We start from the raw sequence: 19,395 nt of genomic DNA on the forward strand, positions 1-19,395 counted from the left end.
TAAATACAATTTGTTTGCTGCACTGAATAGTGCGAATCACATTCTGTCGAATGGGAGTGCCGGGCATAAATTCGTCCACTGTCAATGTTTTTAACTCAAATGCATTCAACTTTGGCAATGCAATGTTTCTAACGAAATCCTGATCATCACATGCAAAAGATATAAATACATCGTACTATGGCCCACTTACGATGGGTACATTTGTTATATAGCTTATAGCACGCGTATGACGTGTAAATTTGTAATATAACTTATAGCACGTGTGTGGCTTGTACATTTGTAATATAGCCTATGTACGCATATGACATATTTTATTGCATGCAAACTAGAAATATCTGTAAAAACGGAATTTTTAATTTATGTGAATGAATATCTTTGATATGGACCAAGATTGTGGAGGATGTCGTACAAAAAATAAAACAAAACTTTTCCTCTCCATGTTTTCCAAATTGTGCAAGGAATAAAAAGAAAGAAACAAACAAAATATGTGTATTTCAGTAAAACATTATTGCCTTGCTTGTAAAAAAAATTACAACCTACCCCCGAATGAAATAAATTTCAACACAAATGTTTAGAACCATTAAAAGAACTGGAATTTACATTCTGTCCTTGTCTCCAGGGTTCAATGGAAATGGTTGATGTTAGGATACGATATCGTGAATGATTGTGCAACTCGTTGATGTAGATTCATCTAAATGTAATAATATACATGTTGTACTTTTTTCCTGGAAACACTTGAATGTAAATGTATAAATATGAAGTATGTGTAGTTGCCGACAAAAATCCAAAGTGGGAAAATTTTCTTATAACTTCTGACAGGCATCTTCGCAATCGCAGTTTTGATTGTTTATGATTTTATTCAACTTTTTCTTTAGGTTTTCGTTGAAGCCAGTCTTATGAAAGGAATTGTAGTATGAACCAGCCAAGTCATAAGGCTATGGCAACCAGTGTGTATGTCAGGTCTCGTGCATTTTGAATTTTCGTCTGCTGTTAAACAAATAGTTTCCTCACATATAGATCCAAATTATAGGTATTTTTTTATTATTCTTTGTACACTAAAATGATATTTTCAAGCAGTCTGAAATGGTTGAATAAGTACTGTTGTAAAGAAGGATCTACTCAGATTTAATGGCAGACAACAACTTTCCCCAAAATGCATCGCGTTCCGATGGTTCTTGTGGGTATTCTATGTATGTTCGCTCGTCCAGAACATTTCGAACATGATCTGGAATCTTTCCCTCGCCACCAATATTTTCGTACATCACGAAAATCATCAAATCCACATCGTATTTACGAGATTCCTCTACCGCCATACGCACTTCAAACTCGCACCATTCACTGGTCAAGAAATCTAGGGACACAATAAATACAATTTTTCTGCTGCACTGAATAGCGCGAATTATATTCTGTCGAATAGGAGTGCCGGGCATAAATTCGTCCGCTGTCAAGGTTTTTAACTCAAAGGCATTCAACTTTGGCAATGCGGTGTTTTTGACGAAATCCTGATCATCACTTGCAAAAGATATGAATACATCGTACTCTGAAATTTGCCTGTATCCTTCACTGGTATGACGAATATTTTCTCTGGTGCTGTAGAAGAGATACATCAGCTTCCACTTGTAACGACGATAAACCAGTCCCGCCACCACTGCGAAACAAAAACATACCAAAACAGAGGCGGTTATCGCCGTCACAGTTACATAGGAAATGCATTCCTTCTCCAACGCTGAAGATGCGCATTCGACGTCAGTAATTACTTTCACTGCAGTAACGGAGACCCATGTCCAGAAGTCGTTCTTTTGACATGTACAGGGAATGCGATTCTTGATGATATTCACAGTTATATTTCCGTAATTGGAAATTCTGTCCAAAGATGTACGCAGTTTTTCTGGCAAATCTTCAAGTCGATTAAACGAAAGATCTAGAACGACAAGATTGGTCAAGTGATCAATTTCCACATTCCACGTGTGGAGCATGTTGATGGTAAGGTTTAGAATCTGGAGTGAAAACAGTCCACTGAAGATCTTCGTAGGCAAAGTCGAAATCTTGTTATCAGACAAATCTAGCACCTTTAAATTCGTCAAGTGTTGGAAAACCTCTCCAACTGATTCATTTTTTAGAGCGTATCCCAACATATTGTTACTGATTTCAAGTATTTCTAGACTTGCAAATCCAGAGAAGAATGTACTTGTCACTTCATCACAGTAATTGTTGGTAATCGAAAATTTTTTCACTCTATCCAGCCCAGTGACAGGACCGAACCATTTGTTAAGATAGTTATAGGAGATATCGATCTCTTCCAAACCATTCTGTTCAAAATGCACGCGCCTAATTGGGAACTCCCATCCAACTTGTCGAGACCTAAAAATTTTTAAGGTCTTTGATGGTGAAAAAATTTGCGTGAACTCACGGAATGATTTGAAGTAGAGCTTGATGAAATCAAATTTGGACCTCTTAAAACGACGTTCTCTATAGATAGAATTTTGAAACGATGCGTCTAAATATTCAAACCCCACTGAACTCCTGTCTTCATTTTCCCCGACTTGCAAAATGTCAGCTAGATAATCTGCTGCAGTGAGTCTATTGTTCATAATTGTCAGAGTCTTCAAAGACTTTGGCAACTGCGGTAATACATCTTTGTCAAATAATTCAATCTTGTTATCATCCAGGTGAAGCGTCTCTAAAGATGTTAGATTTCTCAGTGACTCAACAAGTGTTAGCTTCACGACGGTGCTTCGGCCAAAGATGGGGTACACGTGATTTATATTAAGTAATTTTAGAGAGTTTTGCCCTTGAAACCCGTCTAAAGCACGAATCACCCCATTGAATTTCAGATCTTCATTATTGGAAAGATCTAGGTGAACCAGTCTTGAAAGAGGGGAAAAGGCATTGGAGTCAATATAAGAAATTCCGCAGTCGGAAAGACTAAGATTGATAAGGAGCGGAACATTTTCAAAGAAGGCTTTGCTAACGTTCTTCATGACACATGAACTGTAATAAGACCCCAATACAAGGGTCGTGAGATTTTTTAAGTCATATAATTCTGACCCCAGTATGCAGGTTTGGCATCCATCCACTTTAAGATACTGCAGATTTTTAAGTTGATGCAGAGCTTTCGAAAGAAATGAAAACGTCCTAAAATGATTCATTGCTATGTCCAAGTACTGAAGCCGATGCGCACCTGCGAACGAGAATGGTTCAGTATCTCCAAACATGTTATCAATAAGATTTAAATATTTAAGATCGAGTAGTTCTTGAAATGCCCCTTCCACTATGTGACTGATCTTATTCTTTGACAAATCCAAAACCATCAGTCCACTCGAATAATTGTAAAACGATTTTTCTCTGACGATCGAAATCTCATTCTTGTGTAAATTGATGGCACAATACAAATCCAACGGGAATTCCGGAATATCCCGCCCTAGCTTTCGGTCTTCGCAGAAATATTCGATTTTTCCATTGCATTCTGGAACAAATTCCTGGTCTTGAATGGTGATTTTCGTACAATTTGCAGACGATACCAATGGTTGACTGCTACTGTATCGCATAAATGAGATGAAACCAACTAAGATCAGTTCACATTGAATCATTGTCGCTGTAATAATAATAATAATAATAATAATATGGTACGACTCTATGGTCTTAAACTAAGTAACAGAAAAGAGAGAAAACCAACAGGTCTTGTAAAATTAAACACACAGTTTACTGCCGTAGAAGATAAAGTGAAATGTTTTAAAGAACTTACAGTATAGTGAGTCAAGTAATAATAATCCTAAAAGTTATAGCTCAAGTTTAAAAGTAGAACGTACTCCAGATTTAGTCCAGTGGTGTCCAGAATAAGTTCCAATCTTGAATGTGTTAATGTACCAGTAGCCTAGAACAGTGTTGATGTGATAACTGTATTGATGTATCACAATGCTAATCCAAAATATCTATAAATGAATTCACAATAATCCCAAAATAGTCATTTAGTCCGAAACTTATTAACGATCAGTTTGTATTTCTAGTGAGTAATTTAAATAAATCAAACATATCAAATTGTATCTGAACACAACTGAAGTTAAGGATTTGAATGAGTAATTCTAATATAAACAACCCTAATATAAAACCTATGTCAAAATAAGAGGACCCGGATAAGGGCCATCTTAATGAAAATTTCCATCAAACTGTAAAGAAAACTTTGTTTCTGGAATCTACTAAGGTCAGAATAAAAGACTGTCTTTAGAACTAAAAACTAAGTAAACATGCTTATCAGACATGATATTAGGCATGTAGACCCAAACTCATACCTTCAATCATGGACAAAGGTCAATCACACAATGCAAATTGGATATACATAACAAATAATAATAATAATAATAATTATTATTATTATTATTATTATTATTATTATTATTATTATTTATTATTATTATTATTATTATTATTATTATTATATCAAACATACGAAAAGAAATTTTTCCCGGGCAAACCTCAAATACCTATTCACAAAAGTTTAAAATAAATGGAAATTGATTGATTACTTGGATTTACGTCGCGTGCGCCCAAAAGGGCATGTGCGACGGTTAATGGAAATAGCTATCAAGCTAGAGATGGTGTATAGACCTACTTATATTTTGGGTATAAACCAAGCGCCATGAATGGGAGCGGTTTAACATTGTTGTAACAGTCTTGAGCTGAGAATGTTTTCTTTCGCGCAAGCCTGTCAGTTTTTCCTAAATAAGGGCTCTGATTGTTCTGTTTGGTTCAACAACAAAACAGTCCAGAACAGCAGACACGCCCGTCTTGTATCTTTTCCAACTAGATGGTGGAATAAATATTAATGGATGCATCCGTATCAAATATGTTTGGCCCCATCGCTGTATGAAAGCGCTGAGTCACATTGCAAACAAAACGTATACGGTGAATAAACAGACTAATAATGCAACGCCAGTCCGAACACAACCGTAGAAAGTTAATATTCTTGTAAAGAGAGAAAGTGAAACGGACATTTATTGTGTTTTGTGTGTTGATTGTTTCGATTTCATATGCGGCCAAAACAAGTGTACATGTATGTGCACAAAGGTCAGTATTTCGTGAGCTTCGTCAATTTTCAGTCAGGAACAAAGAGATAAATTTTACCTGGCGTGAACGAAAATGGGAAATGAAATAACAGTGGGAGAAAATATCCTTGTTTATTGAATATCTCCAGGATTCTAATGGTTACAGCCACACAACGGGTTTATTTTGGTGAGGTATGGAGCAACACTGGGGATCAATCTAAGTCACCTCCCTCTGAATCCGATGTGTAGCGCCTCTAGAGGACGCTCCAATAAATCTCTTTCCCCTGCACCATTGGCGATAATTAAACCCCTCTGCTCTCTTCCCATTCACTATATAATTGTGTATATATTGTTTATTAGAACTCGCGACATATATGCTTGCTAACAGTCTTAGAACATAGTCCCATACACTTGTCCCTTTACTGTGTTTGTTGTGACGCCTGGTTTAAATCAGAATTCTCGATTATCATCATTGAAAGTGAACTATGTAAAATTCTTCAATAAAATCGCAAGTGTTTCTGTTAAATGTAAAATTGCCCTTGCCCAGAGGAACATTTCGTTGTTGGTTGATGAATAGTTTTTGCGCATTGTAAATCTCTTCAATTTTCGGTAGTAAAGTAGTTTTTGCATGTAGTCCACAATCCGAAAATGCCTAAATAAAAGTAAACGATTTTGAAAAAGCCGGAACTTTTTAAGTTCACAAGTCTGTCATCTTCCATTTTAGTACGTCTCTTTCTTAGTCTCAGGACCATTGTCCTTAGGAAGAAATTATTTTGCAAAAACAACATCTCCTGGGGATCAAATAGGTCTGCATAAACTGAATAAAACGTAAAAATGGGTTTTATCATCAAGATGTATACTACTGTCTTTCGGGCCACGCATATACTACTTACACGCAGCAAAGAAACAGCTTTTGGCCCTATGCTACCCGTCGTTAAATACAAACGTTTTATAAGTTTTATATATAGTATTTTGTTTATTAAGATGAATGTAAATTTCGGCCACGAGTTCAATTGCACCATAATGATGAGGAGCAGTATTTATTATTATTATTATTATTATTATTATTATTGGTAGTAGTAGTAGCATCGTTGATGTTGTTGCTGTTCGTACGTTGTTCCTAATTGATGATAATGCAATTTAATAATATAAATTCTAATTGCAAAATATTTGCGAGAGGTATGAAAATAAAACTCTACTGAGACGAAATGTTCCTTGCTGTTTTTATTGCTATCTTGTTCCTAATTGATGAAATTAACATTTACTAATCTGAGTTCGAGTTGCGAATTGTTCGTCAAATTACACCACACTTTTGACACTAAAATGTATTCAGATAAGTTGGACTGGACAAGGCTTAGACAGATATAAAAGTTACTTTTCAAAATGAAGTCGCCTAACTGAAAACTCCCAATGTACTAGCTGAACCTTATATACTTTTAAGTTCCTTGTTGGAAACAAATGTGAGTGAATTCACGGAACGTTGAAAGCGACGCATTTTCAAACGATGCGTCTAAATACTGAAACCCCTGTTGATTCATGCTCTCATTCCACCGTCTTCCTACAGTCAGCTAGATAATCTGTTGAGCTAAGCCTGTTGTTAATAAAGGTCCGAGTCTTCTAAGCCTTTGGTAACTGGTATATTGCATCTTTACAAACAATTCAATATTTTTATCATCCAGGTGAAGGGTCTCTCAAGATGTAAGGTTTCTTCTTCTTCTTCTTATTATTATTATTATTATTATTATTATTGCAACTATATGAAAAGGGTATCCCCCCGAGCAAACTCATTTAGGTCTACACAGAATTTTCAGATAGATAGAAATATCTGTCAAGCTGAGGTTGGATTATACTTACATGTTGATGAGGAACCAGGCGCTATTAATCGCAACGGTTTTAAATTGTATGATCCGTTTTGTCCTTACAACTGTTTTCTTTAGGGGTAAGTTTGTCGTTGTTGTTTCCTTATAGAGAGTTCATAATAAGAGAAATTTTAGCAGTTAAGATGGGGCGGAGCGAGCGAAAGCGAACAAGCCCATTCTTAGTCACTAAACATGACATACTTTTGTATTGGCTCTTGGTAAGCTTGTTGATGATAATTTCGCGCACTCTTTAATTTGGTGTGATAGCCTTGTTTTCCAACGTTTACACATTATTTTTTCATTAGCGTGACAGTATGGCAGACGACACGGTTTGTCCGATTTATTCTACCTCAGCGATGTGGACTTTGTCGGCAATGATTTTGATTTACAAGACATTTTATGTTTGACACAGGTTATGAATATTCCAATACAAAAGTTAGAATCTGAGGATGTTTAGCGATATAAGAGTGAACCGAAGGAAGGAATTTCCAAGAAAACGCGCCAAATGAACAATTGGGCTCCTTGTCGAAAAATGGGCTAACTATAGGAATTTTACGTTACAAATTCTTGAGTGTAGAATTTTACTTCAAAAGGATTTATCTCTGGTGCAATTAAGAAACTACTATGTCTTAAAACCAAATAAAATTAATCACTATTTTTAATTTTGAGAGCACAGTGTATAAATAGGTTTAAATCACTGCTCCATTTTTTTATATTTCAATTCAGCATATCTCTCTCTCTCTCTCTCTCTCTCTCTCTCTGAATTGTGTATTAGTGCGGTAAAACCTGACATACCTCGTACCTCGTTACACTGAGCTGTGCTTTTATCTAGCGGCTAATTTTAGGACTCCAAGTTACCAGAAAAGTAATAATGTTAGATTCACTGAAGAGTTTTAATCATTACGTATGGTACTTAATCAGACAATAAATAGGCGCGATTGGTTGAATAAATAGGTTACGTTCTAAATGAAGAAAATTATATTTCTTGGTTTGTGTTCATGCAAAAATCCAGCAGCAGACGCGTAAGTCTTTGTTTCGTCTTCTTGCATGGTGCAACACATATTTTTGGATAAATCCATTTCATATCCGTACTTGGCCTTATCTCTGTATGAAAACGCCGGGTGTCATTTTGCAAACAATGTGGACGGAGAATTATCATGCGACGAGAGTCCGAACACAATTGCAGGGGTTAATGTTCCATCAAGAAAGGAAGTGAAACATGCATTTATTATTGTCATCCTTTCGTGTTCCGTGCTAATTGTTTTGATCTCATATTATGTCAAAACAAGAGTATATACATATGGGTCAATAATTAGGACATTTTATCAATTTTGTTTTGAAACTAAAAATATGAATGTTTAATCTTAAACTATCGTCTAGGTTTTTCGTGGAAAATTATAAAGACCATATTCCGTTTTACAGGAAGTAATATCTCCCAGATTGTAATGTTTACAGCCACACTACATTTTTGTTATGTTGAAATATCGAGTAAATTGGGAAATCCAAGTAAGCTGCTTCCCTCTGAATGCGATACATAGCGTTTCCAAAATATTCTCCAATAATTCTAGTCACTCTGCACGATCGATGCAAAGTAAGTGTCTCTGCAATCTGGCCATTAACTATAGAATTTTGTATACTAAAGCTCTGGACATATATCCGCGCTAAATGTCTGGAAAAAAAGAAACAGTTCCATACACTAATCATCTTATTTTGTATGTTGTGACGCATTTATTAAATCAGTCGAATTGTCTTGATTGTAATTGAAAAATATTCTTCCTAAAATGTCTTAACGTGTTTTTGTTGAACGTGAAATTATCCATGCTCAATTGAACACTTCCGTTACTTGGGAGGTAAATAGTTATTGCATGTTGTCAAGCTCTTAATTTACCGAGGTAAGTAGTTCGTGCATGTATTTCAAAATCCCAAACTTCCGATATGAAGGGATCAATTTAGAAAAACTTTCCAAATCTTTTATCTTTTAGTATGTAACTGTCTTTGTCTGAAGAATAGTATCCTCAAGAAGAAGGGGAATAGTTTGCATAAACAGCATTTAAGTGTACTCCAGGCGTATGCTAGGATCTTTCTTTATCTTTTTTTTTAAAACAGCAAGATCTTAAAAACCAGCTTAAAGGATACCTTTCTGGGTTTGCAAGAGTACTTACGCACAATAAATAAATATACAAATAGTTCACTTATATTGTTTCTTTTCATGTGATACTCCTCGTCAAGTACAAATATTGTATGTAGTCTATATCCAATATTTATTTTTGTAACATAATTGTGAATGTTTAATCATGAATTCAATTACATGATGATGATGATGGTCATGATTATTATTATTATTATTATTATTATTATCGTTTTGTTGTTGATGTAGTTGTGTTGTTCGTAATTGATGAAGTTAACATTTACTAATCTGAATTATCAAAAAGTTACGTCTCAAATTAATCGATCAAGTGATATTTACTTTGAGACTTTGGTATTTCTTTCCAAATTAATATAAAAGCGTTTCTTAAAAGATATAAAAGGTTTTCCAAAACAACTACTGCAAACTTTTTCTATATTGTTTGAAGGAAACTGTGCTTTACTGGATGACAAAGGAAAAGAGAAACCAAATCACAAGCAACACACACACACACACACACACACACGAGAGCTTGATTTATTAAGGTTTGGTGTTGGAATGATTAATTAGCTCCGCATTGGTCCCCAATTCGCGCTAGCAGCCCACAATTTTAACTTCAAATATCCCAATCGGAAAGTTAGAACATTTAGTCGCTGGAATCTGTCCTTCAATATGTTCAAATCCAGTAACATCTGCAACTGGGTTGTGAACGTAATTTTATATCTTTCCTTACCAGAGATCATCTTCACTAACACTTAATAGCACGCCACTTCAGGCATAATAAGTATGGAGATTATCCAAATAGGCATTATGATTGTAACAGATGGGGGTGTATGTATGGACTAACTTGTATGAATTTCATAATTAATTGCAAGAATGCTCAAAGTCAGGACCTTTTTATTTTTACTATGAAATTGTGATAAGATGCTTAATACAAGAAATATGACTAAAAATAGAATGTATGTGTTTGATTACGTGTAACATATGCAATATACAAATGCTGTAACATGCTGGACTTCATAACCTTAAAGCAATCATTCGGCAAGAAATGTACGACCCACGGAGTAAGTATTTTGAAAGTTAGCCCTAAATTCTTAGTGTGGCGGGAGATAGCTGCTTATTTATGTGGCACAATATTACTTTTATATTAAGTTTGTCACACCAAGAAATATGTTTATCACACTTAAATTCCCACCCAATACGATATCGTGACCGAGGATCATGCAAATTTATCGTGATAAATCCGTGTGGAGTAGATTGTGCTTTTGAAAAGAAATTCTAAATCTAATCATGTCCATATCCCCACTACACCAAGTCTGGTGAATATTTCGTCGAGCATGTGTATCAACTCCATTAAACACAATTAAAATGTTACAGTTATCTCTGATTACTTTAGGTATTTGTGCATATCGCTGAGTAACATATATAACATCGGTGTTTTTGTGTCTGCCTCGAGAAAATATCCGAGCTGGATTTGATTGTTTGTCCAGCATTACACAATCATATACTACGAGATTGTTAATAAATCCATCGGGGTCATCTACAGATGGAGCTTCATCAATATCGGCGATAAAACCAATAATATCATTACCATCCTCGTCCAACAATGTTGCATTTTCATTAAAATCTTTAAGCACATCGTAGCATCTGTGATCATCTTCGGATGGTGCCACTAAATATAACTTATCCCACTTGAGCCATCTCATTATCAAATTAAGCAGTAATTGTGTTTTACCCGATCCGGGTGGACCTATTTTTATCATTCTGATGGAAATCGGTAATGCTGAAATATGTTTTACTGGTTCATGCTTTCGTGTCGCTGAGAAATCAATAATATCCATGCTATAGAAATATAGTAAATAGTATGGATTTATATTGTGTTCGATGCAAGTGGATTGACAACAATAATAACAAAAAAATAAAAAGCATGTACTTACAGGTAAATTTGTAAAATGTGGTACAAAAAATATAAATTTGTCTCCCTGACAGTCAGGACAAAAAAGTGTCTGGTGATGATATCGCTGCTTCATTAAGAAAATTAGCAGGAGCTCCATGGGCTAAGTATCCAGGAGAAAAACATCTTCCTGGATATAATTATCCGACTGAGTGTGCTGCAGAATGAACATTCCAAGTATGAATACAACCCATAACAGAATCAATAAAACATTAATATGCAAATACATTGTATGTGTCTCTGACCTTGTCACCTGTGTGTTGCAGAACGAATTGTCATAGCTCTATCACGTGACATCCCAGCTATGAATAGGATCCAAGGAATAATGGAAATATAATTAAATATAATGTAGACATTTAACCAAAGCCATAGGAGAACTGATTACGCCGCTGTAGTAAAATTACCACTATGTCTTCGCTTTTCCTTGAACGTGGAATTGTCCAAAATAAAGAGGTTACAACTATCCAATTTTTGTATGAAAGCAATCTTTTGAGGCCTTCGTTGCAAGATAAGTGCTATTAATATCAGTTAAGATATTTAAAAAGTAGCTTCGAAAGTAGGTCAGTGTGACCTTTATTTGGGTTGCAACAATCCTAATCTGCACGCACTCAGCAAGTTGGCGGCCATTGGGAATAAACATGCCCAAATATAACCCAGACAACAGTAACGGGAAAAATTTAATAAAACTCTTAATGTGTGAACCACAGTGGTCTAATTTAGTTGTTTGACTGATGTTTATCATGGTCACAATTATGAAAATAAATCGAAAATACAGGCCCGACCAAATTCATTTTATAGACAATATACTCGATAATTACAAAGAGTAACTCATTTTCGTGTGGGCCACGGATCCTTGTAATATACATAAACAATTAAATGCAATAGCAATCTCATTCAGAAATAAAAACAAAATTAATTACCAACGTCAATAGAGACAAATGCCTGTAAATTGATTTCCATATATCTCGAAAGCATCTTCTTGAGGGAATCCACTTAATGGAAAATTATACAATTTACTAATTCAACTCGTTTGACTTAAACCATTATTCAGAAATATTAATTATAAATAACTGATTTAGTGATTGAGCCTATTTCTTTTTTGGTGCAAATTTTCCTTCAACAAGTTACAAGATTTGTGTCAGTGTCAGTATGTACCGTTGAATGCCGAAAAAAGGAAATAAAAGGTTGTCATTAATTAGAATAGTGCATAAAGCCTGTCCAATTTTAAAAGGAAGTTTATTGTTTATTTCGTATGCCACCTTAACCATACAGAAAAGTTCTGTATGATAACGTCGCAATGTATCATACAAATTGTTTATTCGTGGACATTTGGGTTATTGTACAATTCATACCTAATCTGAGAGTTCTCTTGACATTTGGAATATATGAACGTAGTCAAACTTTAAACGACCGTGGTTTTAAATGGGATAACCATAATAAAATCATAATAGCAATAAAGCCGGGTAAATATTTATGAGAGAGAGAGAGAGAGAGAGAGAGAGCTTGGCAGGATCATCGGAACTCATTCATGGATATAGAGTTAATGACAACATGCTGACTGAATGCAAACGCAAACTGATCTTATGCTCAGTTAAGATGATGAATGATGAATTCTCTCTTTTTTTACTTTTTATATGCTTAAGCAAAAATAAATGCTCCTTTGAACATTTACAGCTAAAATAGCACGCGTATTGACAAGTACATTAGTAATATTAACAAACGTATGACATGTACATTAGTAATATTACCACAAGCATGACAGGTACATTAGTAATATTACCACAAGTATGACATGTACATTAGTAATATTACCACACGTATGATAGGTACATTAGTAATATTACCACAAGTATGACAGGTACATTAGTAATATTACCACACGTATGACAGGTATATTAGTAATATTACCACACGTATGACATGTACATTAGTAATATTACCACATGTATGACATGTACATTAGTAATATTACCACAAGTATGACAGGTACATTAGTAATATTACCACAAGTATGACAGGTACATTAGTAATATTACCACAAGTATGACAGGTACATTAGTAATATTACCACAAGTATGACATGTACATTAGTAATATTACCACAAGCATGACAGATACATTAGTAATATTACCACAAGTATGACATGTACATTAGTAATATTACCACACGTATGACAGGTACATTAGTAATATTACCAAACGTATGACATGTACATTAGTAATATTACAAGTATGACAGGTACATTAGTAATATTACCATACGTATGACAGGTACATTAGTAATATTACCACACGTATGATAGGTACATTAGTAATATTACCACAATTATGACAGGTACATTAGTAATATTACCACACGTATGACAGGTACATTGGTAATATTACCACAAGTATGACAGGTACATTAGTAATATTACCACAAGTATGACAGATACATTAGTAATATTAAAACACGTATAGCATATACATTAGTAATATTAACACACGTATGACATGTACATTGGTAATATTTCCACACGTATGACATGTACATTAGTAATATTACCACACGTATGACAGGTACATTAGTAATATTAACACACGTATGACGTGTACATTTGCAATGTAGCTTAGGGATTACAAACTAGTAAAAGCATTGTAGTAAAGTCGGAATTTGTAATTTATCAGAATGAATATCAACCATTAATTATCTTTGGTATGGAACATGACTTTGGAGGCTGTAGAAACAAAACAAACTTCCTCGTCAAGTCTTCCAACTAGATGGGCATGGCTAGAGGGAACAAAAAATAAAGAAACAAACAAAATATATTTATTTCAGTCAAACATGATTGTTTTGCTTGTAAAAAGATTCAGGCCCTCCCCCGAATTAAATAAATTTCAACATATATGTTTCCAACCGTTGAAAGGACCGGAGTTTACATTCTGTCCTTGTCTCCGGGCTTCATTGGAAATGATTGATGTTTGCAAGACACAACATAGTGGATGATTGTGAAAGTCGTCGAAGTCGATACATGTAGATGTAGTGCTGATGTGATAACTACCCTAATGTATCACAATGATATAGTCCAAAATGTCTCTAAATGAATTCATAATAATCCCAAAAGTGTTTGAGTCAGAATGAGCACTTCATAACTACAAAGAATAATTTAAATAAATAAATCATCTCAAATTAAATCTGAACATAAGTGAAGTTAAAGAAGGGAATGAGCAAATCTACTATAAACAACTAAGTCGCAATAGAAAGGTCCAAGATGAGGGTCACCCTAACGAAAATTTCAATCAAACTGTAACCAAATTTGTTTCTGGAATGTTCTAGGGTCAGAATCAAGGCTGTCTCTAGAATTAAATACCAAGTAAACCCATTTACCCTACATGACATTAGGCATGTAAGCCCAAACCCCTACCCTCAGTTATAGACAAAGGTCAATCACACACTACAAATGCAATATACATAACAAATAATAATAATAATAATAATAATAATAATAATAATAATAATAATTATTATTATTATTATTATTATTATTATTTGTATTTGTTATATGGGACAAAATATTATTTTCGTAATAATAATAATAATAATAATAATAATTATTATTATTATTATTATTATTATTATCATTATTGTTATTATTATTATTATTATTATTATTATTATTAAAATAATATTTTGTCCCATGCTAACCTCAGTTAGGTAAACACAAAGGATTAAATTAAATCGAAATAGCTTTCATGCTGTATTTGCTTTATACTTTTATTTTGGTAATAAGCTAAGCACTATGAATTGCACCCGTTTAAAACTGTAGTAGTAATCTTGAACTGAGAAAGTTTTTTTCGCCGAAGTGTGTCAGTCTTTTAAATAAATAAAGATTATGTTTCTACTGTTTGGTTCTAGCACAAAACAGTGCAGAGCAGCAGACACTCCCGTCTTGTGTTTTTACCAGTTACGTGCGAGGTGAAATAAGTATTAGTGGATAAATCCATATCACACAAATGTGTGGCCTTATGGCTCTATAAAAACGTTCAGTCATTTTTGGAAAAATTTATACTGCGAATTCTTACACTTTTAATACTAAGTGAGTCCAAATTCAATCGTCGGAAGCTAATGTTCTTGTCAAGAGAGAAGTGAAACGGGCATTTATCGTGTTTTGCGTGTTGATTGTTTCGATTTCATATTGCCAAAACATTTGTACATGCATATAGGTCAGTCATCGGAAAACTTTTTAAAAAATTCAGTTTGAAACAAGTATATAAATTGTATCAACCATGGTCGTCCAGTTTTCTCGTGTGAAATGAAATGGTTGAAAAACAAACATACCATTCTCGTTTATTAAATATCTACAAGATTCTAATTTGTACAGCCACGCCACGGGTTCATTTGGCGAAGTATAGATCAAATTGGGGATCAAAGTAAGTTACCTCCCTCTAAATCCGATGACAGCACATATAGAGGACGCTCGAATAAATCTCTTTCCTCTGCACCATTGGCGATAATTATACACTTCTGCCATCTTGTCGTTCACTACAGAATGTTGTATATTGGAATTTGCGACATATATGCATGGCATGCTAACAGTCCTAGAAAATAGTTTGTTAAGATACCTTCCTTAAATCAGTCGATTTGATTTTCTTCATTGTAATTTAAGTAAAATTCTTCCTTAAAATGTATTTTCAATTGTTTTTGTTCAAGATAAAATTGCCATGCTAAGTGGAACACTTCTTTCTTTGGAAGGTAAATAGATCTTGCACATTGTCAAGCTCTTCAATTTCGGAAGTGAGTATCTTTTGCATGTACTCTACAATTCCAAAATGCCTAATTAATCAGTTTTTATAAACGCCGGAACTTTAAAAGTTTACAAGTCTCTTCTGTTTTAGTATGTCTCCCTTAGGAAGGAAATTATTTGCGAAAATAACATCCGCTGGGGATAGCATAAATCTTCATAAACTAAATAAGCCGTATAAAATGGGTTTTAATTTAATCAGAGCGTATACTAGTCTCTTTCTGGGAAAACCTTAATTGCTTGCACTATTATATGCAGTAAATAAATAAATAAATCATTAATTGTTTTTCGTTATAGTTTCAACTCGTTAAGTATATCTCTCAGTTTTAGACATAATATTTATTTTTTAACATGAATCTGAATTTTAGCCACGAATTCAACTGCTCGAGACGTATGAAAAGAAAACTGTCTCGGCCAAACTTAACAATAGTTTGTACGTTCTTTTTCTTAAACAAAAAAGTAGATGCTATGTAAGATAGGTTTTAGGGAAAAAACTAAATTTAAACAAACTATTTTGATATTCTTTGAAAGAAAATAATATACTTCGTAACGTGCATATTTATGAGACAAAACACAAACTGACATATCTTGCTTGTTCTAATATTTATATACATTTTTATGCTAACAAATATATGCATCTGCACAACGACATTCTCAATTTAAGTCTTCCGGTCAAATTATGAATAATCATTTATAAAACAAAAACACGTAACAGATAATATTCTACATAATACGTATACATTTTGCTAAGGGTAGTGTACATGAGATATTATAACAAATATACTTAATTTTAGGCTTCACGTTGTAAGACAGCTGTATACAATACATACTAGATTACACATGAGAGAGAGAGAATTATGTTGAGCATTTTGCCAGTCTTTAGTTGCTGCAATATGAAGCTCTTACCATTTAATTTTATTGTTTGTTTTTATTTTTTCAAATTGTCTTAGTGTTTGCGCGCGTAAATTGAAAGCTTGTCATTACTGGTCAATATCGTCAATCATATTTGCTCCATTATTCCGTACAAATTAGAAAGGAAATAATTTTGTGTTTAATTTGTTCCCCCCCCCCCCCCCACTCACGGTACAAAATAAATTGATAAACATACACTTGTTTGCAAATAAAATGAAAGAAATTAACCTTGCATTGTTATCATACATTCCTTCTATTTTCATCATGCGAAAATTATTTTTTAAAAATATATGTTCACGAACTCCGTATATGTAGCGGATGCCGGCTTGCGTATGCATCCTTAGTGTAGTGTGTATCGCTTATGTCAAATAACAAAATCGCAAATGAGACGAAAGTATCACCCGATTGTTTGAAGGCACCTGCCATTTACGGATGATAAGTTATTTATTGCAAACTGACCCAGACTGTATTGTAAACAGGTTAACTATAAGTCGGTATAACGCAAATAAAATAAAAAGTAATTATTTTAATATACATTCAATGTGAGTGCAAATGATAATCTTTTTGCTGGCATGGGTTACAAAAGTATTATTAAAGCAAACATCAATTATGATTACATATGGCAAACGAATAGAAGAAGCCCGGGCGATAAACACGACTGGCATGGAGCAATAAACTCATTGTTTAAACTTACCGACAGGATACCAAATACATAGGTTATTTTATTACAATGCAAACCAACTCCGGAAAATTGACTTTGATATCTTTTTATTGTGCCGATTTTTTCTTCTGTAGTTGGCCGACAAAAGGAAGTCAAGTTTGGTTCCTTTGGATTCTTTAATTGTGCCGATTTCTTTCATTTTTTTTTATAAAGTCTGCCGACACAGGGAAGCCATCATTGATTCTTTTTACCTGTATTAACAGGAAGTTTCAAAATAAATTGAAAATTGGAACAGTTCTGAAAGCGACACAATCTAGTCCGTCGTGCACGCATACCGATATAAAGCTGAACAGTAAATTAGTTTTCATTAGTTTCATCTAAAATATTCCCTATCCATAGTTTATAGTGTTTTATTTTTCGACAACAAGAAGCATGTACTTCGTCTTGTAGGGATAAATGTACGTCATTTCCGGTTGCGTCCTCTATAGGTGGGAAATCGTAACTAAGGGGAAGTAACAGCGTTGTATACTTCTATTTCGAGTAATTAAATTATTATTTCTTCTTTACCCTTGATAATTTTTTCGTTTTTTTGTGTGCGAGTATAACTATTTTTAATCATGTAATGCAAATCTGATATAAAAAGGAAAATGTTGGAGTATGGCCGGTGACCTTTAAACGAGGTGTCGCTTGCTGCTGTTGTTGTTATGTTGTTCCTAATTGATGAAGTTAAAATTTAATAATTCGAATTCGAATTATTCCATCAAATTGCAAGATGATATTACAAACTAAACCGTATTCAGGCTGGCCAAGGCTTTGGCAAATGTCAAACTTACGTTTCAAAATGAACACAAAAAATTGAAATTAAGTTCAATGTTGGTGACAATTAGCAGACGACACTCTGGTTTGGCAGCAGTCGCATCACTCATATGGAATGACACCGTCTAAGATCAGTTCACGTAAAGTCCTCATCACAGTAATAATAATAAGAAGAAGAAGATGAAGAAGAAGCAGATGCATAATTTATTATCATTTATTATTATTATTATTATTATTATTATTATTATTTTATCAACCATATGAAAATGGCATCCCCCTTCCCAGCAAACCTGATTTAGTTCAACAGAAAATTTTCAGATAAATGGAAATAGCTGTCAATATGGGCCTGGATTATACTTACATTTTGATGAGGAATCAGGCGCCATTAATCGCAACGGTTTAAAACTGCAGGGTCCGGTTTGGTCATACAAGTGTTTCTTTTGGCTCAAGTCTATCCTTGTTTCTTCCTAAAGAAAAATTATGTTTCTTCTTTCTGGTTCAACCACGTGTCCTGAACATTAGACGCGTTAGCCTTGTATCTGTTCGTTCTTCTTGTATAATGCAATAAATATTCTTGGCTAAATCCATATCACATAAATACTTGGCCTTATCGCTGTATGAAAACGCCGGGTCATGTTGGAAAAAAAATATTGACTGATAATTCATAAACTTATGCAACTTCAGTCCAAACACAATTGTGGAAGATTAATATTTTATCAATAGAGGAAGTGAAAACGGGAATTAATGTTTGTAATGATTTCGTTTTCCGTGATATTCTGTCAAAAGACAAGTAAATGCGTATAGGTCAATTAGGATACTTTATAAGGTTTGCTAGAAACAAAATTTAGATGTTTAATCAACATGACTGTCTGTGATTTCAGTGGGAACTGTTTAAGACAATATTTCATTTTACAGGCAGTAATATCTCCCAGACTGCAACGTTTACAATCACACTACATGTTTGTTTTGCTGTAATATCGAGTGAATCAACGTAAACTACTTCCCTCTGATTCTAATAGGTAACGCTCCCAAAATATGTTCCAAATAAATCTCTTCTCTCTTCACGACCGGCGCAAGGCAGGTACCGCTGCTATCTGGCCATTCACTACATGATGTTTTGCATTAGAGCTCCGGACTCGTAGTACGCGTGTCTTAAAACAAAACTCCTTACACTAATCCCAATACATTGTTTTTGTGATGCCTTGATTAAATGAAAAGAATTGATTGTCTAGATTCTTACTTCAA

At 34.0% G+C, this 19,395-nt stretch overlaps 1 protein-coding gene across 2 annotated transcripts; it reads right to left on the reverse strand.

The window, feature by feature from the left end:
* Positions 1-360: 360 nt before the first annotated feature.
* Positions 361-18,717, reverse strand: LOC149808012 (toll-like receptor 4). 2 transcript variants are annotated; one of them, XM_089948759.1, is made up of 2 exons: positions 18,512-18,717; positions 361-3,595 (listed from the first exon to the last, which is right to left on the reverse strand). In XM_089948759.1, exons 1-2 carry the CDS (start codon positions 18,534-18,536, stop codon positions 1,116-1,118), a joined length of 2,505 nt encoding a protein of 834 aa, XP_089804885.1. In that variant the 5' UTR covers positions 18,537-18,717; the 3' UTR covers positions 361-1,115. The 2 variants fall into 2 exon arrangements, with proteins under 2 accessions (XP_089804885.1, XP_089804955.1); XM_089948829.1 differs by lacking the exon at positions 18,512-18,717 and adding an exon at positions 6,897-6,990.
* Positions 18,718-19,395: the final 678 nt, after the last annotated feature.

The sequence above is a fragment of the Sinohyriopsis cumingii genome, chromosome 1 (assembly GCF_028554795.1).
Source record: "Sinohyriopsis cumingii isolate HCF-2022 chromosome 1, ASM2855479v2, whole genome shotgun sequence".
In the NCBI taxonomy this organism is placed as follows: Eukaryota; Metazoa; Mollusca; class Bivalvia; order Unionida; family Unionidae; genus Sinohyriopsis; species Sinohyriopsis cumingii.

Bases quoted from the DNA above. Each gene is read 5' to 3' on its own strand.
- LOC149808012 (XM_089948759.1), bottom strand. From the start codon at position 18,536: ATGGCGCCTGATTCCTCATCAAAAT. The intron at 3,596-18,511 runs GTAAGTATAATC...TTATTATTACAG, and splicing joins GCCTGATTCCTCATCAAAAT to CGACAATGATTCAATGTGAA.